Here is a 26,883-nt window from a genome sequence, read left to right as displayed (position 1 = left end):
AAAATGATTAAAAGATCAATTCTCTAAGAAGACCCAATTCTTAATGTGTGGATGCCTAACAACAGAGCATCAAAATATGTGAGACAAAAACTGATAGAACTGACTATAAGGAGAAATAGATCAATCCACTATTACTGTTGGAAACTTCAATACCCTTCTATCTCTAAAGGATAGATCCAGCAGTTAGAAAATCAATAAGGACATAGTTAAACTCAATAGCACCACCAATCAACTGATCTAATTGACATCTATAGATTATTTTATGCAACACTACATGAAGAGAAGGCTTTATGCACTGATATGGAGTCACTTGCAGGAGATAACTTGTTCAGTTAAAAAATGGAAGTGGATATTGCATATATACTACCTTTTGTTTAGAAATAAGGGGAAAGAGGAAAAATAAATATATGTTTAACTTTATAGAAGGAAGACGATTAAGTTTGTTCAAGTGGTGGTGTATTACAGACTGGAAGGGATAAAGGTGGGAATGACACTTCTCTGAGTATAACTTTTTGGTATAGCTTTGACTTTTGGAAGCATAGTCAGCACATTCACAATATAAAATATGCAAGGACTGGAATGGGAAATTGAAAAACCCGAAAACTGGAAGCAAATGTACAAACTCAATTGTATTTGACTGTATTCCCTCAGTCTTTGGGGATGCAGGATAGGGGAGAACTGCTTATAATTTCTGAATTCTTTTTAAAAAATTTAGGTGAAATTCACGTAACATAAAATTAACCATTTAAAAGTGAATATTTGAAAGTGGTCTTTAGTACATTCATTATGTGTAACCACTACCTCCATCTGGTTCCAACAATTTTTATCACCCCCAAAGAAAACCTCATACCCCAAAGCAGTCATTCCCTATTTCTCCCTTCTCCCAGACTCTGGCGACCAGAAATCTTCTATCTGCCTCAGTGAATTTACCAATTCTGGATATTGCATATAAATGGAATCATATAATATGTGAATTTTGTGTCTGGCTTCTTTCATTTAGCCTACTGTTATCTCTGAAATCTTTTGAAGAACTTGATTTTTTTTTTTTGTAGTGGTGTAGGTGAAGTGATCCTGAAATTATTTTATATGTATTATAAAATTGAGCAAATGGATGGGAGCCAGGATTCTCACTATGAAAGAAGGGTCATACACATTTGGAATGGGGAGAGCAAGAAAGAACCCTGTGGGGAGGGACTGACACTGGAAATAACAATGTAAACTCATGATTTCCAAAATATGTACATGTGCACATGTATGTGTGTGTGTGTGTATCTAAGTGTGTGTATGTGTATATACATTTGTATATTTCTTAGCTCTGTCCACTGGAAGGACCTAGAAGCAGACACCCCAGGAGCAAAGAGTACTCCTCGTATCCAGATCTTTGTTTCTATTACCCCACTAACAGAATCCAGGGCTCCTCAGAGAAATGGCTGATTCCAAGGCTGCAGAATCCTTGAAACATCTTGTTAAGTAAGAGCAAGAAAGTGCTCCCCAAATTGATGGGAGCATGTCACAATGACAGAGAAGACAGCTTGAAGGACTGGCCAAATCTGGGATTATTTGGACACCAAAATAAGAGCAGTATTTGATTATAAATCATGAAAAAAATAGGAAACCATGAATCCATATTAGTGATAGATACACAAACAGGGAAGAAGTGAGGGTTCTGTGCAATGTGGTAAATGAAGAGGCAGTGCTGACAAAATAATTTTGCAACCATCACAGTAAAAAATGATTCAAGCAAATATCAATGATGATAATTTTTTATTTTATATTTTATATTTTGGCCTCGCTGCATGTGGGATCTTAGTTCCTGGACCAGGGATCAAACCTGCGACCCCTGCAGTGGAAATGCGGAGTCTTAACCACTGGACCACCAGGGAAGTCCCATCAATGGATGTTCAATCTAGGGGAGAAATTTTGATGAGGAGCAGGACATTTGCATGACCAAAAAGTGGGTCCCCACAGATTGCTCATTAGTTGCAAGGGGGAAAATCATAGTTATTTTTTTAAAAATCCAATGAACATCTTAGCTAGGTGATTAAAATTAACATCACCAATGAGGGGCAGATGGATATGAAGTTACTCTGGATGTGATACACTAAGAAGGATACAATGTCACACATATTAGTATTCCTGCTGGGAATGTATAACTGGAATCTAATCAGGAGGACATCAGACAGACCCAAAATGAGGAATCTTCTATTAAAAAACAAAATAAAACTCTGTTCTTCAAAAATGTCAATGTTATAAGAGACAAAGGCTGTAGAAGTAATCCGTTGGCGGCTACTATAAAGACATGACAAGTACAATAAGTCCCCTACATACTAACGAGTTCCATTCTGAGAGCCCGTTCGTTAAGTCCAATTTGTTGGTAAGTCCAACAAAGTTAGCCTAGGTACCCAATTAACACAATTGGCTATATAGTACTGTACTGTAATAGGTTTATAATACTTTTCACACAAATACATAACAAACACAAACATTTTTAATCTTACAGTACAGTACAACGGCTGGCATACAGGGGCTGCCATCAAGGGAACAGGCAAGAAGAGTTACTGACTGGAGGAAGGAGAGGAGGTGGGAGATGGTAGAGCTGAAGGATCGTCAGTAATAGGAGATGGAGGGCAAGCTGCAATTTCACTCACGCCTGATGTTGATGGAACACATGTTCTCATCTTTGAAAATTTACAACTTGAAGGTTCGTATGTGGGGACCTACTGTAAATGCATCCTAGACTGGCTTCTGTATTGGAGAAAAAATGCTGTTGGGTCAATCGACAAAATTGAAATACAAAGGGAGATTGATAAAATAATGTACCAACGGAAGTTGATAACTGTCCTCTGATGATGTAAAAGAACATTTCTATTCTTAGGAAATAAACACTGAAGTATCTAGAGGTGAAGTTCCATGATACTTGCAACTTAACCTCAGGTAGTTCTGAAAAGTAATATTGTGTAATTGTGTGTGTGTGTGTTTGAGACACACACATATATATGCACATAGAAAGTATATGATAAAGCAATTGGGATAAAATGGGGGAATCTGGGTAAAGGGCATATGAATCTTCTTTACATTATTCTTATAACATTTTTTGTAAGTTTGAAGTTATTTTAAACAGTTTTTGTAAAAAATTATTTGGTTATTGCCTGACATACAAAAAACTAGTTTAGCTAGATCAAAAAATAAATAATTTTCATTTATTTCTTATTAGAAACCAAAATATTCAAAGTCTGGGTAGATAAAAGCCTTTTAATACTTGACAAACATCTCTTTAAGGCACAGCCAGGAAATCCTTACCTCTGCTTCCTTTAACCTAATATCACGTTGAGGTGATGTTTCTTTTGCCAGAGAGTTTTAAGAATTTCCATTAGCTTAGAAATATCGTGCTATAATTACTCTGTCTTCACACTTTATTCACCCTCAGTTCAAAATTTGGCTTTCAACATCAATAGATCAAGAAGTGAAGAGCGACCATTAAGAGAAAATGAACCTGCCCTGTCTCTTCGCAGCCAACAGGTATCATTATCCTGTGTCGTGTCATTGGTCATTTTGGTTAGAGGTTGATCAATTTTATGTATCTGTTCAAATAACCAGCTTTTGGTTTTATAGATATTTTCTCCATAGTTGTCCTGTTTTTAATTGATTTCTGCCCTTCATTTTTCCTTCCTTGTTTGTTTTGGGTTTAATTTACTTCATGCATTCATTCACTTAGTATTGAGGTATAAATTAACATATAACATTTTATTAGCCTCAGGTATACAACATAATGATTCAATATTTGTATATATTGCAAAATGATCACTACAATACATCTAGTTAACATCCATCACCATATATAGTTACAAATTATTTTTTCTTGTGAGAACTTTTAAGATTTAGTCTCTTAGTGACTTTCAAATATGCAATACAGTATTATTAACTATAGTCATCATGCTGTACACTATATCCCCATGACTTATTTATTTTATAACTGGAAGTTTGTACCCTTTGCCCTTTAGCCATTTTGCTCACCCCTTATTCCCCACCTCTGGCAACCACCAATCTGTTCTCTGTATCTATGAACTTGGTTTTTGGTTTTCTTTTTGTTTGTTTGGTTGAATTTTCTTTAGATTCCACATGTACAAGTGAGATCATATGGTATTTGTCTTTCTCTGTCTGACGTATTTCACTTAGCATAATGCTCTAAGGGTCCATCCATGCTGTCATAAATGGCAGGATTTCTTTCTTTTTTATGGCTGAGTAATATTCCATTGATATATATGTACCACGTTTTCTTTATCCATTGATCTACTAATGGACACAGGTTGTTTCCATATCTTGGCTATTGTAAATAATGCTTCCATATCTTGACTATTGTAAGTAAAGCTGCAATGAACGTGAGGGTGCATGTATCTTTTTGAGTTAGTGTTTTACCCAGAGGTGGCATTGCTGAATCATATGGTAGTTCTATTTTTCATTTTTTGAGGAACCTCCATACTGTTTTCCATAGTGGCTGCACTAATTTATGTTCCCATCAATAGTGCACAAGGGTTCCCTTTCTTGTCTTTTTGATAATAGCCATTCTAACAGGTGTGAGGTGGTACCTCACTGTGGCTTTGATTTGCATTTCCCTGATGATTAGTGATTTTGATAGTGATTTTGAGCACCTTTTCTTGTACCTGCTGGCCATCTGTATGTCTTCTTTGGAAAAAATGTCTATTCATATCCTCTGCCCATTTTAAAAAATTAGATTGTTTATTTATTTATATTTTTGTTATTGAGTTGCGTGGATTCTTTATTTATTTTGGATATTAACCCCTTATCAGATACATGATTTGCAAATATATTCTCTCATTCTGTAGGTTGCCTTTCCATTTTGTTGATGGTTTTACTTTGCTGTGCAGAAGCTTTTTAGTTTTATGTAGTCTCAAGGCAAGGGACTTCCACCCCCTCCCTTGCCATTCACACACACAAAAAGGAATAAATACTTGTTAAAACTCATTAAAGTCACGTTTCCCCAGTTTTATTTTGTTTTTAATTCTTATTTCTCATGCCAGTTTTTAAAAATTTATTTATTTGTTTTTGGCTGCATTGGGTCTTCATTGCTGCGCACGGGCTTTCTCTAGTTGCGGCGAGGGGGGGGGCTACTCTTCGTTGTGGTGCACAGGCTTCTCACTGCAGTGGCTTCTTTTGTTGTGGAGCATGGGCTCTAGGTGCACAGGCTTCAGTAGTTGTGGCACATGGGCTTAGTAGCTGTGGCACACGGGCTTAGTTGCTCCGCAGCATGTGGGATCTCCCCAGACCAGGGAGCGAACCTGTGTCCCCTGCATTGGCAGGTGGATTCTTAACCCCTGCACCACCAGGGAAGTCCCTCTCATGCCAATTTATTAACTATCAAACTTTAAGTGGGCAGATCTTAGGATCTCTTTGCGTCTGTCTGAGGAAGAATCAGATTAATAAAGAAGAAAGTTTTGCCAAATAAACAAATGTACTTAATGCATGTCAAGCATTTATTAAATACTGAACACTGTGTTATGTATTTTCCGTGTATTTGTTCATTTAACACTCACTTAAGAGCCTGCATGAGGTGCTTACTACTATTTTCCCCATTTGCATATGAGAAAACCAAGGTCCAGAAGGTTAAGTAAGTTAATACTGTTACTAAGTGACAGAAGCAGGACCAGAGCCCAGGTTTATCTTATTCCAAAGCTCAAATTCCTAATGACCCCACTCTAATGCCTCCCAGGAGCTGGCAGGCACCCCTCCCTTTAGAAGGGAGAAGATTGTGCCTTGCTTGTGTCATTAACTAGGGAGAATGGAAAAAAGAAATCATTTCCAGGGAGCAGAATGACCAGATTACCTTTTATACAGTGTGTGTGTGTGTGTGTGTGTGTGTGTGTGTGTGTGTGTGTGTGTGTGTTTCAGGCATGGGGTCTCCATAGTTTCTTTGCGTAAATGTGAAGGGTGATTCACCTTACCTAATTAGGTTAATGAATGTTAGTTTAAAAGTTATTAATGTTGGTGACAGGTATCTCCTTTACACCCAAGGGCCAGTGGCTCTAGCTCACCTGTGTGCCACAAATAGCCGTCACTCGCCATAACTGATTCAAGGTGTGCCTTTTCTTATGCTTCTGGACAAAGCAGGCAAGGTGATTCACCTGGATGTGGTGGGAAAGGGCCCTTATTTGTGAGAACTGACCTGGAAAACTCAGGAGGTGATGGTAAGTTTCATGTGTGCGCACAGCTCTCAGCAGTCACATTTTAGGGGAAACACACATACGTCCTGCAAGGTCGGCAGCAGCAAAGAGCCAGATGGGAGCCCAACCTTTCCTGGCATCCTTAAGGTAGAGTTGATCCTGGCATAGACTGCTGTCTTTTGGCTCTTGGCCGGAGGCCCTTGCAGGGGCAGAAAACACTTGGCTTCATCTTCCAGGTTGGGGCAGGATGGGCTAGCACCTTGGAAAAAAGAGGAAGGTGGCGGTAGGACTTCACACTTGTTTTCATGGGAAAAGCAGGATGGATCTGCCAGTCAGTGACGAGAAACATGGAAGGTGGTAAGTAAGGCAGCTCCTTCCAACAACACTCTTGGAGGTGATGCTTTTCTTTTGGCTTACATTCACCTTCAGGAACAATGTGCTTGCAAAGAGCTCCAGCACTGGTAGCAAGAATGTGGAGAAATTAAATTATAGCTCAGAGGAAGCAATAGAAATTTTTCTGGTGACTGCCACCCCCTCCCTGCCCCCGCCCCTGTGTCAGCAATGCAGTGACTTGACAGATGTTTGTAGTTTACTGCAGCATTTGGTTCCAGCTGTGTGTGGGGCATGGGAGGCAGTGGGAACATTGTGTTCCCCACCTGCTCATCACGTTCAGACGGGTGACCATGTGTGTTTAAGTACGGTCCATATGCATGGGTGTGTGGCCTGTGTTTGCGTGTGTGTGTGTGTGTGTGTGTGTCTGTGTCTGAACTTCTATTTGTGAGAGTTAAATCACAGACCAGGATCCCAAGCTAATGGGGCACGTAGTTTTTTCTTAGACAGTCAAGTCTTCAAAAAAATAGTAATAAGCTATTAATATCACCTCCAATCCAGTTCTTTGACTCTTTTTAAATGAAGTCAAGGAGCATTTTAGTGTTACCTGACACTTTACTTACAGATGTAATTCCAGGACAAACAGATAATTTAGCATAAGCAGCTTAAATTTATTGGTAAATTGCCTGGCTGATAGTTAGAACATCTCCCACTACTTACGTGCTCCTTTTAGGAAAAAAATATATAGATAGATAGATAGATAGATAGATAGATAGATAGATAGATAGATAGAGGTAGAACTAGAGATAGAGAGAGAATGAGAGAATCTATACCTATATCCCAGAACTAGTTAACTAAATCCTAATTTTGGAATTTAGCCACCTTCTTCTCGGCCTCTTACATTTTGGGTAACAATTGTAAGTGGTATCCATTCATTCACTACTTTCCTTCATTCATCACACAAACACTTATCAAGTATCTATGCCAATGTGTCTTACATTTGATATTTACTGGATTACTCGGGTATTTGTTAAAAATAAAAGTAAATGCCTAGGTCCTTCCCAAGTCCTGTTGAATCTCCAAGGGGTAGGTTCCATAAATTTGATTATTAAAAAGCCTCTTTTAGGTATGCTGGGGGAATGCAAAGATGTACAGGACAGTCCTTTCCCCTTACTAGACCACTGTACAAATGAACAGGTAAGCTAGAGCAATAAAGGTTCACCCAAGCTCTGGAGGAAATATGTATGGCCCCATGAGAGGGAGTAGTTGATTCTACCAAGGGGAGGCTAGTCATTCCAGGGCTGCACAGCCAGGTAGCTCTCCTGGCTGGCTCTCCCTCAGGTGGGTCATTGGGAAATGTTCAGTTTTGTGCAGTGTGCCTGACACTTCCTCCAATAGAGCAGGCATCAGAGGTGGGATAAAGGAACACGTCTTGCCCTGTTCTGTCCTGCTCTAGTAGCCACAGATGGACCGGGAGGACAGGGAAATAGGGACGATGGGCCAGCTCATCGGCACTCTCACTTCTGATGAACCTCTTGCAGGTTCTCCTTTGTCAGTGTGGTAGAGGGTGAGGTCCACAGAAAGGGATGTAGAAAGCTCGTCAGGCTTATAATCAGGAAACACAAGGTCCAGCTCTGACCATGCACCTTATTAGCTAGGCTGTCTTCTTAGCCTCTCCAAGCCTTGTTTTCCCCATCTGTAAAGGCAGATAATAACATCTACAGTAGAGGGTTGTCTTGGGAATTATATAAAATAATATAGAGTATAAAAACTGCTCAGCATTGTACCTGATATGGGGTCAGTACTAATGAATAGTATTTACTTATTTATCCAGTTTTATTGAGATATAATTGACATACAGCACTGTAAAAGGTTAAGATGTACAGCATAATAATTTGACTTACATACATCATGGAAAGAATAGCACAGTAAGTTTGATGAACATCCATCATCTCATACAGGTACAAAATTAAAGAAATAGAAAAAAGCTTTTCCTTATGATGAGAACTCCTAGGATTTACTCTCAACAACTTTTCATATGTAACATACAGCAGTGTTCATTATAGTTATCATGTTGCACATTACATCCCTAGTACTTATTTATCTTATAACTGGAAGTTTGTACCTTTTGACCACCTTCATCCAATTCCCCTTCCCTCTATCCCCCCTGCCTCTGGTATCTACAGCTCTGATCTCTTTTTCTATGAGTTTGTTTGTTTTTGAAGTATAATTGACCTACAATGCCATGTTAGTTCCTGTTACACAACATACTGATTGGGCATTTCTATACATTTCAAAATGGTCATCATGATAAATCTAGCTACCATATGTCACCATACAAGGATGTTACATTATTATTGACTAAATTCCCCACATTGTACATTTCATACAGGTGACTCATTTATTTTAGAGCTGAAAGTTTGTGCCTCTTAATCTCCTTCACCTATTTTTCTTCTTCCCCACCCCCTCCCCTCTGACAAACACCTGTTTGTTCTCTGTATCTATAACTCTGTTTCTATTTTGTTTTGTTTATACATTTGTTTTTTAGATTCCACTTATAAGCGAAATCATGCAGTATTTGTTTTTCTCTGTCTGACTTATTTCACTTAGCACAGTACCCTCGGGGTCCATCCATGTTGTCACAAATGGCAAGCTTTCATTCTTTTTATGGCTGAGTAATATTCCATTGTATATATATACCACATCTTCTTTATCCATTCATCTATTGATGGGTACTTAGGTTGCTTCCATATCTTGACTATTGTAAATAATGCTGCCGTGAACATATATATACACACACATATATATATTTAAATTTTATTGCAGTATAGTTGATTTACAATGTGGTATTAATTTCAGGTGTACAGCATAGTGATTCAGTTATAAATATACATATATTCCTTCCTTTTTCAGATTCTTTTCCCATATAGGTTATTAGAGAATATTGAGTAGAGTTCCCTGTGCTATACAGTAGGTCCTTGTTGGTTATCTATTTTGTATATAGTAGTGTGTGTATGTTAATCCCAAGCTCCTAATTTATCCCTCCCCCACCATGTTTCCCCTTTGGTAACCATAAGTTTGTTTTTGAAATCTTTGTCTGTTTCTGTTTTGTAAATAAGTTCATTTATATAATTTTTTAAAAATTAGATTCCACATATGAGTGATATCATACATTTGTCTTCCTCTGTCTGACTTACTTTACTTAATATGATAATCTCTAGGTCTATCCATGTTGCTGCAAATGGCATTATTTTGTTTGTTTTCTTATGGCTGAGTAACATTCCATTGTATATATGTATCACATCTTCTTTACCCATTCTTCTGTCAATGGACGTTTAGGTTGCTTCCATGTCTTGGCTATTGTAAATAGTGCTGCAATGAACATTGGGGTGCATGTATCTTTTCGATTTATGGTTTTCTCTGGATATATGCCCAGGAGTGGGATTGCTGGATCATATGGTAGTCCTATTTTTAGTTTTTTAAGGAACCTTCATATTGTTCTCCATAGTGGTAATGTAATTGTACCAATTTACATTCCCACCAATGGTGTAGGAGTGTTCCCTTTTCTCTGTACCCTCTCCAGCATTTGTTGATTGTAGACATTTTCTTTTTCCTTTTTCCTTTTTTGGCCATACCGCACAGCATGTGGGATCTTAATTCCCCGACCAGGGATCAAACCTGAGCCCTCTGCAGTGGAAGCACAGAGTCTTAACCACTGGACCACTGGGGAAGTCCATAGACTTTTTTTTTAAAATTTTATTTATTTATTTATTTATTTATTTATTATTTATTTATTTATTTATTTATTTTTGGCTGTGTTGGGTCTTTGTTGCTGTGCGAGGGCTTTCTCTAGTTGCGGCAAGTGGGGCCCACTCTTCATCGCGATGCGCAGGCCTCTCACTATCGCGGCCTCTCTTGCAGAGCACAGGCTCCAGACGCGCAGGCTCAGCAGTTGTGGCTCACGGGCCCAGCTGCTCCGCGGCATGTGGGATCTTCCCAGACCAGGGCTCGAACCCGTGTCCCCTGCATTGGCAGGCAGATTCTCAACCACTGCGCCACCAGGGAAGCCCCCCATAGACTTTTTGATGATGGTCATTCTGACTGGTGTGAGGTGATACCTCACTGCAGTTTTGATTTGCATTTTTCTGATAATTAGTGATGTTGAGCATTTTTCTTGTGCCTTTTGGCCATCAGTATGTCTTCTTTGGAGAAATGTCTATTTAGATCTTCTGCTCATTTTTTGATTGGGTTGTTTGTTTTTTTGACATAGAGCTTCATGAGCTGTTTATATATTTTGGAGATTAACCCCTTGTTGGTCACTTCGTTTGCAAATATTTTCTCCCATTCTGTGGGTTGTCTTTGTTTATGGTTTCCTTTGCTGTGCAAAAGCTTGTAAGTTTAATTAGGTCCCATTTGTTTATTTTTGTCTTTATTTTCATTACTCTAGGAGGTGGATCAAAAAAGGTATTGCTGCGATTTATGTCAAAGAGTGTTCTGCCTATGTTTTCTTCTAAGAGTTTTATAGTGCCTGGCCTTATATTGATCTAAGTCTTTGATCCAGTTGGAATTTATTTTTGTGTATGGTGTTAGAGAATGTTCTAATTTCATTCTTTTACATATGGCTGTCCAGTTTTCTCAGCACCACTTATTTAAAAGACTGTCTTTTCTCCATTGTATATTCTTGCCTCCTTTGTCATAGATTAATTGACCACAGGTATGTGGGTTTATTTCTGGGCTTTCTATCCTATTCCATTGATCTATATGTCTGTTTTTGTGCCAGTACCATACTGTTTTGATTACTGTAGCTTTGTAGTATAGTCTGAAGACAGGGAGCCTGATTCTTACAGCTCTGTTTTTCTTTCTCAGGATTGGCTAGTTGGGGTATTTTGTCATGAACATATATTTTTTTGCATATATCTTTTCTAATTAATGTTTTCATTTTCTTTAGTTATATACTCAGGAGTGGAATTGCTGGATCATATGGTAGTCTGTTTTTAAGTTTTGAGGAATCTCCATGCTGTTTTCCACCATGGCTGCACCAATTTACATTCCCACCAACAGTGCACAAGGGTTCCCTTTTCTCTGCATCCTCACCAACACTTGTTATTTGTGATCTTTTTTGATGATAGCCATTCTGACAGGTGTGAAGTGATATCTCATTGTGGTTTTGATTTGCATTTCTCTGATGATTAGCAATGTTGAGCATCTTTTCATGTGCCTGTTGGCCGTTTGTATGTCTTCTTTGGGAAAATGTCTATTCAGATCCTCTGTAGTATCTACTTTTATTAATAGTAGAAATAATAGTGGACACCCATTTGTGTGCCCAGGAGTGACTTCTCCTCAGGCCAGTAATGCCAACCTCCATATTTACAGTGGCTCTCAACTGTTTGTTGTGCCTCATGTGCCTGGAGGGTTGTGACACCCTCCTGGCTGTCCCAGAAGAATCAGGATAGTTATTCTCAATTTGGAGCCCATTCTTGGTAGCTCAGGCTGGCTTGATAAAAGTTCCCAGGTCATTTGGACACCCCCTTCTTGCCCCCACCAAGGCAACTGCTCATCACTCCTGCCCCCACTGAGATTTATTACTTAGAGCAGTGAGTCTTAACTGAGCACGCATATTAGCATCTCCCACAGAGCTTTGTTAAAATACACACTCTTCATCCCATTGCAGACCTGATGAATCATAATTACCCTGGTGGAGCACCACTAAGTGTATTTCACCTTCCCAGGCAATGCTGATATACAGGCCTGGTTAAGAATTATTGTCTTTGTGGATATCTCTCTGCTCAATGCTGTCTCACTCAGCAAGCACAACACTAAATCTTCTAGCAATAAATAAATAAATAATGGCATCCACACAGCTTTTTTTTTTTTTTTTTTTTTAATTTTATTTATGGCTGTGTTGGGTCTTCGTTTCTGTGCGAGGGCTTTCTCTAGTTGTGGCGAGCAGGGGCCACTCTTCATCGTGGTGCGCAGACCTCTCACTGTCATGGCCTCTCTTGTTGCGGAGCACAGGCTCCAGACGTGCAGGCTCAGTAATTGCGGCTCACGGGCCTAGTTGCTCCGCGGCATGTGGGATCTTCTCAGACCAGGGCTCGAACCCGTGTACCCTGCATTGGCAGGCAGATTCTCAACCACTGCGCCACCAGGGAAGCCCCACACAGCTTTTTAAAGCTCAGAGATACTGACCATGAGTGTCAAACTAAGGAGGCAGAGCCTTTGGTGATAAGATACTTGTATCAAGACGAAGAACTCTGCATATAAGAGGGCTCTGTATATAGCCCTGGACGTGTTGCGTACTAGGAACTTAACAAAAGGCAGCTATTGTTATTATTAATAATTGTGGTGTATTGGCCTCCGAGACCCTAGCTCTTTGAAAAGCCTGTTTCCATTTTAGGAGAAAAGTTTCCAAACCCAGGGATTAAGAAAATGACTGGCTGTTTGGGAAGCATTCAGAAAATGTGACAAGAGGTGTCATACACAGGCTAGCAGTAGAGATTCCAAGAAAGGAAAACACTGTGGCCTCTGTTTTCATTTCCCTTTTTGCTTCTGAAATGAGGTAGGAAGGAGAGATGTGTGTCAGCAGCTGGTGTGGAGATGGGAGTTGATGGCCTCTCAAAACTCAGTCCCTAAGGTCTGGGAACAACACAGTGAAGTCCAGATTGCCATGGGCTTTGGTTTTTTGGCTCTCTTAGCATTCATACTTGAGGTTTGGGGCTCCTAGTTTCTGTGCAAAGGTGAGTGTAACCACATTTCCAACTGAGCCTAGTGCAATGTCTCTGCCCCCTGACAGAATATACAGAGCTGAGAATTGGTTAGAAGATGGAAAAGAATGGACTCAACAGAGGGAGGAAATTCTGCCTTAACTTTCTTTAGATGCTCCAGAAAAGGGGATTAGAAAGGCTCTTCAGAATTAAGACTGGAAAGGGAGGTCATCCCACTGGAGCAAAAATCGGGAGATAAACGTACTCAAGTCACACGAGACACCTGTGAAGTACTTTGAAAAGTACAGACTTCAGGACTATCTACATCAAGAGCAACAGCATCAATCACTGTATCACTGGCCTGTATCACTGGTGGGGGCTGTAGACATCAGCTGGTGTTGAGGGTGATGCTCAAGGTCCTTAATCTAGTCCTCGGCCCCTGAGCCCGAACCCTGCTGGGCAGAGAGGCAATCTGCTCAATCCTTGGAACTTCCAGCTTAGTTGACTACATAAGGTATTTCGGTTTAGTAGGTCCTTAAATAAGACAATTTTTCTTTAGGTCGAACCTTCTCCTGCTGACAGTTCCTATCCTCCTGGGCTTCACCCTTAAGCTGCCTGCTGTTTATTTGAAAAGTGCAGCTAGCACAATGCAAGCTGGTACTCTAGCAGCCGTTAAAATCTATCTCAGGACATCTAGCAGGCAGAGGAAAACTGCACTCACCCCCACTCCATGCTATTCCTATCAGAGAGGACATAGAAAATATTCTCTCTTCTCTTGGCCGGCATCCTCCCCTTACTGAAAGACGCTGCGTGTGTGCATCTGAAATGGAGGTGTGGAGGGGGGGGGTGGAGTCTAGCTTTCTGGCCTCAACAAAGACACAATGGTTCAGAGAAGGCCAGAGCAGAGCAACCAGCCAGGCAGAATCCAGGCCTCTCGCATCTGCGGAAAGGGTGGGCTGCCCTGTGCCGGTCGGGGTGGGGGGGATGCCAGTCCTGGGCTCTGTTGCCTGCAGCGCCCTTCCTGATGTGACTTTATCAGACCAATCCTCACTCTCGCTGGGGGAGACGGTACACACACAAGAGTGTATGCTTTAGGAAGATTTCTGCAACATGACAAAGTGCAATTAGAAATCTGGGTTCTTTTTTCCTGAGCTTGGACACAAATTTGTCCTGAGATGGGAGAAGTCTCTGTAGGCAAAGGACTGCAGGGGCGGGAGTAGGGTACAGGCGCTGGCCTGTAGCTTCGCAGCGGTGACGGCAAGCGGCCGGCAGGTGTCAGTGCGCCCTCGCTCTGCCGCCGCGCCCGGCCTCCGCTCCAGGACCCCTCCTCACCGCGGTCTAGGGGGCGCGGTTCAGATCCGGCCTGCTAGTGTCTCTCAGACAGCTCCGCAGCTGGGACTACAAGTGGCCGTTACTCCCCAGAGCGGAGCTCTGAACTCTGGCGGGGCCCGCTCCCCGGGGGATGCTTCCCATTTCGCCCCAGGGGTTGGATCCTGACGTGCGCCTTCCTCTCTCACCAGCCCCACTCGCCCCGCCGCCAGGAGCACTTGCGGAAAAGTGTGGCCCGGCCCAGGGCGGGGCTGCTCCGGATGCGACCCGTACCGGTGGTTGCTTCTCCCGATTCGGCCGGGGGTACCCCACCCTTTCCTCCCGAGTCCCACTCAGCTCGATGTGGGCACTCCCGGGTGCCTGACGCGTTCTGCTCGGCGGTCCCAGAGATGCTTGGCCAATTCCCAGCAGGGACCGCTCCCCACTCCCCGGGCACTCTCTTTAAATCCCTCGGTTAAGGTACCCGCCTCCCCAAAGGGCCAGTTTTGCCAGGGGGCCGGGGTTCCAGTGGGTCCGGCGCCCGGCGCGGGCTCTAGACCCGCGGAGGGGAGGCGCAAGGGGCGGGGGAGGGTCGGCTTCCCACGTGGGGGTGACGCCGGCTGCTCGGCAACGCCGGCTTGATCCTGGGGCTATAAAACGAGTCCACCGTGAGCGCCACGGAGAAGCACCGGCCCCAGCTTCCGTGCGGACGCCCAGCAGCCGGCGCGCCGCCGCCCGGCCACCCCCAGCACCTTCTCCCCCAAGACCTGCGCTCCTGCCCCAACTCACGCTGCCCTCGGACCCCAGCTGTCCCGTCGCGCTCAGCGCCCGAAGCTCGCCGGGCCGACGCCCAGGAGACCCCCTGCCTCGGCCGCGGCTCCTGGAGGGCCGATCGCCCACCCGCCCGGGCCCGCCTGAGGACGGGGGCGCCTTCATGCGGCCCGCACACCCCTCACCCCGCCGCCGCCTCCGAGCTCCGCGCGCTGCGCCCCAGCCCCTGCAGGGCACGCAACTTTGGAAGTCCCGCGGCGCTCCGAGAGGCGGCAGAGTCCGCACCCTGGCCCCAGCCCGGGCCTCGCCAGCCCCGCAGCGTCTGGGGGAAGCGAGAGAGTCGGTAATCGCTTCGGGGATGTAAGGAGACAGACATAGGACCCCAAGCCAGCATCAGCACCCCTCGGCTGCCTCTCGGGGTGGGGGCGGGCCCCGCACACGGTAAGACCTCTTGCTTTCGCTCAGGCTCAAGAGTCAAAGATATAGAGATATATTTAATTTCCTCTTATCCTTCCAAGTCATCAGGCCACCGATGATTTTTGTTCTCTCTTCTTGAAGAATAAATCTCTCTTTCCTCATCGGCTCGACCTTCTCTCTCCCGCCGCTTAGAAATAAAACTTGGCTGTGCTTAGGCGCTGGGAGCGAGAAGGCGCCGACCCCGAGCGCTCGAAGCGCGGGCCGGGCGCGGTTCGCGGGAGCCGGGCCCATGGGCCGTTAGCGGTCCCCCAGCTCGGGCTCGGCCTCCCAGAGGCCGCTTCTCCATGTGAGGCGCGGCGGGGCGAGCGGGCCGCAGGAGGAAGAGGAGGACCAACGGGCACCGGCCAGAAGGCAGCTGGCAGCAGGCCCAGGCGAGCGGGCACCCGCGTTCATGTTCCGCCAGGAGCAGCCGCTGGCCGAAGGCAGCTTCGCGCCCATGGGCTCCCTGCAGCCGGACGCGAGCAACGCTAGCTGGAACGGGACCGAGGCCCCGGGGGGTGGCGCCCGGGCCACCCCCTACTCCCTGCAGGTGACGCTGACGCTGGTGTGCCTGGCCGGCCTGCTCATGCTGTTCACGGTGTTCGGTAACGTGCTTGTCATCATTGCCGTGTTCACAAGCCGCGCGCTCAAGGCGCCCCAGAACCTCTTCCTGGTGTCTCTGGCCTCGGCCGACATCCTGGTGGCCACGCTTGTCATCCCTTTCTCGCTGGCCAACGAGGTCATGGGCTACTGGTACTTCGGCAAGGCGTGGTGTGAGATTTACCTGGCGCTCGACGTGCTCTTCTGCACGTCGTCCATCGTGCACCTGTGCGCCATCAGCCTGGATCGTTACTGGTCCATCACCCAGGCCATAGAGTACAACCTGAAGCGCACGCCACGCCGCATCAAGGCCATCATCGTCACCGTGTGGGTCATCTCGGCCGTCATCTCCTTCCCGCCGCTCATCTCCATCGAGAAGAAGGGAGGCAGTGGTGGCCAGCAGCCGGCCGAACCGCGCTGCGAGATCAACGACCAGAAGTGGTACGTCATCTCGTCGTGCATCGGCTCCTTCTTCGCGCCCTGCCTCATCATGATCCTGGTCTACGTGCGCATTTACCAGATCGCCAAGCGCCGCACCCGCGTGCCGCCCAGTCGCAGGGGTCCTGATGCCGCCGCCAAGCTGCCGGGGGGCGCCAAGCGCAGACCCAACGGCTTGGGCCCGGAGCGCGGCGTGGCCCCCGTGGGCGCCGAGGCGGAGTCGCTGCCGGCCCAGCTCAACGGTGCCCCGGGGGAGCCCACGCCGGCAGGGCCGCGGGACGCCGACGCGCTGGACCTCGAGGAGAGCTCCTCGTCCGAGCACGCCGAGCGGCCCCCGGAGACCCACAGGTCCGAGCGCGGCCCCCGGGCCAAGGGTAAGGCCCGGGCGATCCAGGTGAAGCCCGGGGACAGCCTGCCACGGCGCGGGCCAGGGGCGACGGGGCCGGGGGCACCCGCGGCCGGGCACAGGGAGGAGCGCGGCGGAGGCGCCAAGGCGTCGCGCTGGCGCGGGCGGCAGAACCGCGAGAAGCGCTTCACCTTCGTGCTGGCGGTGGTCATCGGTGTGTTCGTGGCGTGCTGGTTCCCCTTCTTCTTCACCTACACGCTCACGGCCGTCGGCTGCTCGGTGCCGCGCACGCTCTTCAAGTTCTTTTTCTGGTTCGGCTACTGCAACAGCTCGCTGAACCCGGTCATCTACACCATCTTCAATCACGACTTCCGCCGCGCCTTCAAGAAGATCCTTTGCCGGGTGGACAGGAAGCGGATCGTGTGAGCGCGGAGTCCGCGCCCCGCGAACAGACTCGCGCAGACAGCGGCCGCTGGGATCCAGGGGCGCGTCTACGCAGTCCCAGCTCTCCGAAACCCGGGTCCTGCCTATTCCGAGTTTCTTGGCCCGAGGGTTGCTCTGCGGCGCCCTGCCGGCATCTGCACTCTCCTACCAGAGAAAAGTACTGGCTGGGGGTGGATGGGGGACCGTGGGGGCACACGCCCCCCCCAATTGTTCTTAGGGCCTCTCCTCACTCGGAGCATCTTCCTGGGTTCTTGGGCAGGCCCCCAAATCAGTATTGTTTCCTAAAAGTATTTTCACCTCCCCTGGGTCCAGCTCTCACTGTGGTTCAGAGCAAGCACGAGAGCCCAGAGGGGATGGCTCACAAAGGGTTAATAGATGGGGGTACCCAGCCCTGGCTCTCCTCCTCCCCCGACTCTATTTTTAAACAAAAGCTCAGGGCAGCCCTGCCCGCCCTCCCATCCCCCCCTTGTAAATATACACTATTTTTGATAGTACACGTTGTCCGCAATGTCGCTTGGCTTTTGATGTTGGCATCCTGGCTGTTGGAGATGCTCTCCAGGCAGACACATTGTGGCTAGCTCAGGGCAAGCCTCTTTGCAATGTGAGCCCTTTTCTGTTGTCATTACCTCCCTCTGTGTCCTTTTCACCAGCAACTGGTGACTGTCCCTTGGGACTGGACCTGCTTTGAGATTTCCTGAGGGGGAAAAGATTTCTGTCCATTTTTTCCCCTGTGCCTAACAGCATAATTGCCTTTTCCTATGTAAATATTACAATAATGGACCAAGACAGAAGTAAATGAACCTTTCTGCCTTGCAGCAGCCCTGTGTATAAAGCCATTATCCTCTGATGCATCCTTCTTTGCCCCAGTACCTCACTTTAAAACCTTCTCTTTCCAGTGTCCCCTCCCTCCTTTCCTCGGGGGCCACTGCTTGAAAAATATGTATGTTTCCATCTTGTATGTATGTGCACCCCTCCCTCCCCCAAAGTGCTGACTGTGGGGAATCTTTTACCTGCTGTTTTTAGACACGGAGAAGTGGAAATTATGTGGAAGAAGCAAACCCGATACAATTTGCCCAAGGTAAACAGTTTGAAGAGACAAATGGGCCTGCCAAACTGTACAGTCCCTGCCCCAAGAGCTCTTAGGTATCAAAGTGTTGTCCATTTTTTCCTCCCTGTTTTTCTGGTTGAGATCAAGTCATTAATGAACTCCGAAGTCAAGGGAGGAGGGTGGAGACCTTGTTTACATCCAAGTTTCCCCATGTTTTAGACAGAGACTCTTTAAGGCCTGTGCTCTTATTTCACTACAGAAAAACTAATGTCAGCACATGTTGCTAATGACAGTGGAATTTTTTTTTTAAATAAAAAGTTTACAGATCAAATGTGAAATAAATATGAATTAAATGGTCTGTCTGTTATCTGAGTTTTCAAAAGCATTAAGACTCTGAGAATGTCTGAATTTATGTATATTGGAAATTCAAAGATACTTATGTATTATAAAACACCTTTAAAAGAAAAGTACAAGCAATAACAAAGCTGCCATTTACCATGTGTTTCTCCTGTGCTAGACATGACGGTAAGTCTGTAATAAGCTCCGTTTCATTTAATCGTCCCCCAAACCCCATGAGGTAGGTACTATTATGATCCCCATTTAACAGGTGAGGAAACTGAGTCTCAGAGGACAAGTGATTTGCTCAAGGTTAACCACAGTGGTGGGAGTGCACTGCATGCAGCATCATCAGGTTCTAGGGTCTGTACTCTTCACCCTGGAGCCTTGCCGGAGTTACATCACTGACACTTTGCAGAATGCTCCCAGAAGTGAGGTCTCTACACAAGGTGTGCTGTATCCACAGAGCATGGGATATATCCCAAGTGTGGAGATATACACAAAGTGTGTACATGCTGTAAAGTGTCTTTATGCCCTAAAGTGTGTTATACCTCAAAGTGTATATATCCCCCAAGTATGGTACATGCACAAAGTGTGCCATATACTCCAAAATGTGTACCACACCTTACAGTGTGATGATATACAACATGTGGTATATAGCCCATAGTATGGTATATGCACCAAGTGTGGTATAAACACCTAAAGGGAACCACGTATTAGTTGGTGGCTTGCATTGTCTCTGGCAGAAGGCTGGGGTCCTTCCTGTTGCATTCCTGTAATATCAAGTTCTGTCCTGATGTCCAGGAGGGCTTAAGACCCCTGCCCTGTGGTTATGGGTATGGCACTTTGAAGCTGGAAGTGTCCTTAGAGATCCAGGAATCCAGCCCCTCATCTTCCCAGAGGAAGTGACTGCTTAGGGTTCCCACAGCTCTGGGTGACATTCAGTTAGAAGCAACTGACCAAGAGCGGAATAGTTCTTGGATGTGTATAATCAGACGCTGCGCTGGTGAAGGAGAGACACTGCCCCAGGAGCTGGGTTTGAGGGGCAGTCAGAAGTGACAGGTCACGGTTTGGGGGAAGATGGGTTTGTAAGGCCAGCTGCCTACAACACAGGTGCAGCCCAGCTCTGGACGCCCCCAGAAGCAGGGCTTCAGCTCTCCTCCAGGTGTTCCCTCTGGGCAGCACCTGCAGCATCTCCTTATCTTATTAGGGAGGGTAGAGCCCTGAGAAGTTATCTGGGCTTTGAGGGGCCTGGGAGAAGGAAGACCATGGTTCTGAGGGGTTTTGTTAGAGGTGGGAAGGAGTTTCCACCATCATCAGGGTCCTCTGATCCTGAAGAGAGGATGGTGGGCAGGCCCTTGGCTCCAGCGACCCTTGCCTGGAAGGGAGGCAGAAGCCATGGCATTTGGCACCAAGGCTGCCTGGTCTCGGGCTGTGCCCTGCTCCCCACCCCCACTGCAGCCTCCTTGTCCCTCCCTGCTCAAGGCACCCATTGCCCCAAAGGCAAACAGTGCCAGACAGTAGGCCACCCTGGCAGGTCCCCAGGAACTGGGCTGTGTGTCCCAGACACAGGGCAGATACAAACACTGCTTGCTATTAACTCTCTGTTCTGCTCCGTCTTCAGGGAAGTGGCCCTGCTCCCTGGTAAAGGGGGAAGTGTGGGCATTGGTGCCACAGAGGGCAGGCCTCTGGTGTCATATCCCCCCCCCTCCATTTCAGCTGCAGAGAAGCCTCAGAGATGGATAGGGCCTGGGGAAAGTGGGGGAGAGAGAGCTGGAGCCCAGGCTAGGATGCTGGGGGCATCCCTGTTTGTTCACTGCACAGGGCTCAAGCCGCAGTCTAAAAGGTCTGGGGTGGGGAGGGGATTTGAGGAAGATAAATGGCTCACTCGGGCTCTCAGCCTAAAAATCAGGAGATGAGACGGTCACCCTACAGCTTCCTGTCCATACCTGATCCTGATTATCTGGGCCTGTCACTGCGGTGGAGTCTTCTATTTTATGTGACTTTGGTTGGGGCATCAAAAACCACTGGCTTTGGGGTCTGAAGTGTGTCTTGCCAGATACACTCCCACAAGGTGCCTGGAGTTGGGGGAGGGGCAGCCTTGTTTGAGCCTGGCCGCCAGTGCTACATCCTCCCTGCAAGTCTTTGTTCAATTTCTTCTGTGCTAAAGGGCTGGAGAAGAGAATGACAAGAAAGTGGCTTAGGCTTTCCCCTCTCTATGATTCTATAATAGAATCGCATCAGAGTTTTAGAGCTAGAAGGGTCCACCTACATCCTCAACTCCCATATTGTGTGGTGGGGGGGACTGAGACCCTGAAAAGCAGGCTGGCTCTGTGGCTTCCTGGGGGTCCCTCGAGACTGCTCCTCCCCATGACTCTCTGCCTGATGCCACAGATATCCAACAGGAATTCATCTTGCTGTTGGACATGGTGAGTTGCTACAAACCCCAAACACCCTGCCAGGCACTCTTCCATCCATGTGTGTGCCCTGCAGAGCCCAGCCCTCGTCCCTGGGAAGCTAGCAGAGATTAGGGCCTGCTCTGCACCCAGCAATCCTGAAGGCGCTGTAGGGAGACAGGATGTGTCTGCGTGAGGCATTAAGTAGCCATGTGACAGCGATAGTTGGGGGCAGCAGTGGACATTGAGCGTCCACTGAGGGTAACGTGCCTCTTTCTGGACCGTGAGCATGCGGTGGGGTAGAGGTCGCTGTGGCTGCAGGAGCTCAGAGATGCCCGGGGAGCAGGGGCAGGAAGGCAGATCTGGTTCTAGCAGCTGAGCCCCACGAAGCAGTGCCAGGCCTAGGCGGCGCCCCGAGGCCTAGGTCAGGCCCCAGATTTCCTTTCTCCAACCCCATCCCTGGGGACAGCCTGGCAAGTGTCTGTTCCCATTTGGGGACACACATCAGGAAGCCCGCCTCCCCAGCTCCAGCAGAGTAGCAGGATCCAGGTACCCAGAGCCAGGGCTCAACATCACCCTCACCTGCAGGCCTCTGCCCTGGGCCCTGCCACCCTGCCACGGTGGGCCCGGAGTCTGGGATGCAGGAAAGAGTGCCTTCCCCAGCAGAGAGCACACTTGAGAGGGAAGCCCTGTGAATTCACTGAGTGCAGTCACAAGCACCAGGGTCTATTTTGGAAATAGCATCCATCTCTTTGATTACCAGAAGTCCTGGGGGTTAAAGTTAAACAGAAAAGGAAACGGCCTATTGGAAAGAGCATTAGAAGCCTGGGTTCTAGTACCAGCTTTGCCTTTTACCAGCAGTGTGACCTTGGGCAAAGCCCTTTCTGAGCCCCCAAGTCTTCATTATAAAATGAAAATCGTTGGTCTGGATCCGTGTTATTTAAAAGTCTGTTCTGTTGAATTTGTGTAACTATAAAATCAATCTCAATCTCTCTCTTTCTCTCTCCCATCTATCATCTGCCTCTCTGTCTGTCTGTCTATCCATCTACATCATCTAGCTGATGAAATGCTGGGTTAAGTGACCTTTAACAAGTATCTTTTCTTTAGGACCTCTCAGAACCTTGGCTATGCCAGTGTGGATTGTGATTCTCAAGAGGGGATGATATGGTGTGCTATGTTTCCCAAACTCCCTGGACTGCAGAATTTCATTTTTCACAGAGCACCTCAGTGAATTGTGTTTGCTGGAACACTTGTTGGATCTTGCTGGGCCAAGGGATCTCACCGGGCTTTTCTGTTGATGGGTTGTGAGCTTCTATGAAATGCCGGCTCTGCTCTCTCCTCTCTCTGCTTTAGGTGAGGCCCACTGGCTCGAGAACGAATGTTCTTCTTGGGGACAGCCAGCTCTAAGAGTCATTGGCTTTACTGATGCTTGGGGTAAAAGCGAGTTTGGTGTGTTTTTCGAATGTGGGCTCTGCCTCTGTGTGTGTGTGTGTAAACATATGAATGTGTGTGTGTGTGTGTGTGTGTGTGTGTGTACATGTGTGAAAAGTGGATGTGAATGTGTCTGTGTCTGTGAATGGATGTGTCTGTGTGAACAGGTACAAGGTTGAAACGGATATTTCGCTCACCAGGATCTGGGGAGGAAGCAGCAGGGGAGTGGAGGGTAGCTGTGTATGTACCGGATGAAGAGGTCACAAGGGGTATGAAGGGCAGAGCAGGGTTGTGTCGTCAATCCTAATTATAAAAGCCCCCTCCAGCTTGAGAGGTGGCTCCCCCTCCCCGCCCCCCGTGCTGCAATCCCACGCCCCTATCAGGCAGCGGAGCTGAGTCACAAGGAGGAGGCTGGGGGGACGGGGTCGGGGGTTCTGGAGAAGCTGACACGGGTTCTGTAGCAGTTTACGTAGCAGCCGGGCTGTCCTGTTCTCCGTGGAGGGGGGAGTCTGACCCCAGGGAGTTCAGGAGGGTGTGGGAGCCCAGGTGGGAGTGGCCTGTAAGGCTCTTTCCAGTCTGCTCAAGGGCAGGAACTTGGGGCCTCTTTGGAATCTGCATCTGAGAAAAACAAGATGGTGCACTGAGAAGGGGCGAGTGAAGAGAGATTAAGGAACTATTTACAAGGTGCAGCTGGGTTAAATCCGACAAGGGGAGGTGAAGCATTCTGGTGGGAGCTGTCAGGGGTGAGGGGAGGGAGCTGTAACTCAAACCGTTAGAACTGCAGTTTGGAGAGAGGAAGGCTGGAAGGTGCTGTTGGTCGAGGGTCATTGTAGCCCACGGGCAGGGAGAAAGCCCGGGGGTCAACACCTCCTCCGCTGCCGCGCCACACCTGTGCCCGCGCCTGCTGGTGTGTGCCCGCAGCCAGGACCCGAGAGCATGGCAGAGACGAAGAGGAAGGCAGCAGCTCCTGGGGTCCGCCTTCCAGGGCTCGGAGCAGGTGGGCAACGGCAGGGGCAGGTGGGCACTACCCAGCGCAGGACCCACCACCTGAGAAAGGCTGAGCAATGTCGCTGCTTTTCAGGATGGGCTGGAGGGAGGTCAGTGCCTGGTTCCTTCAGTTTGTCCATGGCCAGCTGTGTGGGCCACTGGGCAGGTGTCGAAGAAAAACTCAGGCCCTCCTTCCTCCTGGACTTCGTGGATGGGAGGGTGTGTATTGGGGTCGTTATGAGCATGGCCAGACTGTGCACACACACACAGATATACAGACATGCACAGACACACAGACACAGACACACACACCTGCCAGCTGGCGCATCAGGTGAGAGAGAGCCCCAGACACCCTGTGGCTGGCTCTTGGCCAAAGTTCTCTAGACTGTCTTCACGTCTGTGGCTCAGGCCCAGCTTCGGAGGCCAAGAAGCAGATGCTGAGTTGCCCGGAAGGGATGACCCAGGACGCTGGGGCCTGGGTGAGGAGTGGTGGGACTGCCCAGCTCAGTGACCCCATCTGTCCCCTGGGTACACTAGGGATTCGGCTGCTCCTTACTCGGCCCCCGTGGACGCCCCTTAGCCTTCCTTCCCAGCATAGACGCACCTTCAGGATTCTTTTTCATGCATTGGCCCCAGAGGAGGCACTGAGAGTTTTAATGCATGATAGATTCCTTTCTTCATTCATTCATTCATTCATTCATTCCCTCAACAACTATTTTTTGGAGCTGTCCCCAAACTCATATCCCTGACAGCACTCTATTCGTGTTTGGTGAGGGAGGTAGAGTGGTGAACACGATAACTAGGATCTTTACCCTGCGGAGCTTCTTCTTCTGTGGGGCAGTCAGATATTAAGTGGGAACCGAGGAGTGGTAAGCAGGTTGACGAGGGTGAGACAGTGGATGACAGGGACTCCCCGTGCGGGGAACTGGCCTGGGCTAAGGTGTCAGGGGAGGGGCTGGGGAAGTGACAGCCGGATGAGAACTGAAGGCTGGGCAGGAATAGGTCTGGCGAAGGGACTGCAGATGAGAGGGGGAGAAGCAGATGTTCAAGCAACTAAACGAAGTCCACTTTGGTTGGAGCATGTGTCGTGAGAGGCCGAAAGGAGGGCGGAGAGGCTGGAGGAGGTTGGGGCCAGATCATGCAGCCACCTGGAAAGATTTATCTTGAGGGCAATGGGGAGCCCCTGGAGGGATTTTAAGCAGAGGATGAACGTGATCAGATTTTTTTGTTTGTTTGGAACAATATTCTGGCTGCTGCGTGGAGACTGATGGGCTGGGGTGTGTTGGGAGCAGGAACCTGGAGATGACAGGGGCCTGGAAAGTCTAGCGCCCCTGCCTCCACCAAGGTCACTCAAAGGCAGTGCCAGTCTCCGTGCAGACCGAGATATTGGGATTTCAGAGGTGCCCTTGCTTGCAAAGTACTGTACACCACCGCCCCTACCCTCTGTGAATTTCCATCTCTAGAGGGTGGTTCCGGGCTCAGAGCTTCCTGTTCCCGTTGACACGAAAACATCTTGAAGCGTTAACTCCGTCGTCTTGGTGGTCTGTAGACCTAACTGGTCGTGCGACCTGGTCTGACTCGCTGCCCATTTTGAACCTCAGCTGCTTTATCTTTATGACGGTCAGGGAGAATTAGAGGAGACCACGAGAACAACAGGCTGTGTGCTCTACTGAGCCTCCCAAAGGCTCGTTGGCAATGCAAGAGCATGAGAGTTGGAGACCCTCAGCAGCCCATGGATTCCGCTTGGGATCAGAAAATCTGATAACCCACAAAGCTGGGACTCGCCCCACTTACTCCTGCACCTGGCTTAACCAGGACCCTCCAGGAGAAAAGGCCCCCGTTTGCAAGGAGTTCAGGAAACCGGTAACTTGGCACACCTGTCTGTTCTGCCTGCTGCCAGGCGCTCTCAGCTGCAGACCCATGGCTCCTGCGCGCCTCTTCCTCTGACTCTCTACACCTGCTTGTTTGCTTAAAACCCAATCCCTAGGCTTTCAATATGTGCTTATTTGCCAGCGAGCTCTCTCTCCCAGGAGTTCCCAGAGAACGTGTCCAGGTCTTGGAGGGAATGGCTGGCATTTCTGAGAAGGACATTTTAAAGTTAAGACTTGGGAGTCAGAAGACCTGATTGCAATCCTGGTTCTATCACATCGCTTTGATTTTAACCTTGAACAGATGATCAAGCCTCATTTTCCCCACCGGTAACTTGGAGATAATGGTTCCTAGCGTTTTAGTGAGTTGCCCAGGCCGGTGCTCGCATAGGGCAGAGACCAGTACTGTTAGTCTTTTCTGCTCCAGTTTGGAAGCTGGAGGCTTCGTTTTGCTCAGGAAGCTGCTCTGGGCTGAGTCAGGCTGGGCTGGCCAGTTTGGGTGGTGCCAGCATCACGCCCTTAGAACCGCTGTTTTAGGGAGATTTGTGATGGCGATGTGAACTGTTAGGCTGTTAGCTTTCTCTCTTTCCAGCTGGATGAAAGGAAGACCTTGTGTTCTTTATTAGAGCCAGAAGGTGGGACTGGATGAACTCCAAGACCCAGACCAGACCCATGGTGACCACGATGGTTTCTCTTGAAGCAACCTTGAAACAGAGGCCTCCTGATGGCCAGGTCGGTGCTTTTCCCTGCCTTGCTTCACCCCAGGCTGTTTTTACTGTGTCCTGATGATAACACTCTTGTTCTTGCCTCCATAACTCTGCTTCTCCTACATGGGGAATGCCACACCACTCTTCCCTGGCTGCCTAGAAAAATCATACCCAAACTTTAAAGCCAAGCTGCACCACAACACCCTTGAATGTTAATAGTGGGAAGAACCTGGGATCTGGCATCAATTATTCCAGGACTTAAACCTTGGGTCTGACTCCCTGTCACCTTCCCTCCCTGTCCCTGAAGGTGGCAAATGGGGGTGCATTGGGAGGGGTACCACGCTTCTACTCAGAGGGGCTGCTCCTGGGCTTGCCCCCTGCCCAAGCCCATCCTCCAAGGCTCTGAGGGAACGTCTTTTCACCACTTCTTCTTCTTGCTCAAATGGCTTGAGGCTGAGGACTGGTGTCTTCACCAACTCTACTGTACCCACTTCATGGGGGAACTTTTGTCAGAAGAGTTTCAGACATAAACCA

General features: G+C 47.7%; 1 protein-coding gene across 1 annotated transcript; it reads left to right on the top strand.

Annotated features, from left to right (window-relative positions):
- The first annotated feature begins 16,036 nt into the window (after window positions 1-16,036).
- ADRA2A (adrenoceptor alpha 2A) lies at window positions 16,037-18,982 on the top strand. The gene has a single exon (XM_082423447.1). The coding sequence runs from the start codon at window positions 16,161-16,163 to the stop codon at window positions 17,556-17,558; it is 1,398 nt and encodes a 465-aa protein (XP_082279573.1). The 5' UTR covers window positions 16,037-16,160; the 3' UTR covers window positions 17,559-18,982.
- The last annotated feature ends 7,901 nt before the right edge of the window (window positions 18,983-26,883 follow it).

The sequence above is a fragment of the Balaenoptera physalus genome (genome assembly GCF_965194825.1).
Source record: "Balaenoptera physalus genome assembly, chromosome: 14".
Classification (NCBI taxonomy): Eukaryota; Metazoa; Chordata; class Mammalia; order Artiodactyla; family Balaenopteridae; genus Balaenoptera; species Balaenoptera physalus.
This window is presented reverse-complemented; position numbering and strand designations above follow the sequence as displayed.

What these genes read in the sequence shown, in the direction of transcription:
- ADRA2A (XM_082423447.1), top strand. Translation starts at nt 16,161, where the DNA reads ATGTTCCGCCAGGAGCAGCCGCTGGCCGAAGGCAGCTTCGCGCCCATG.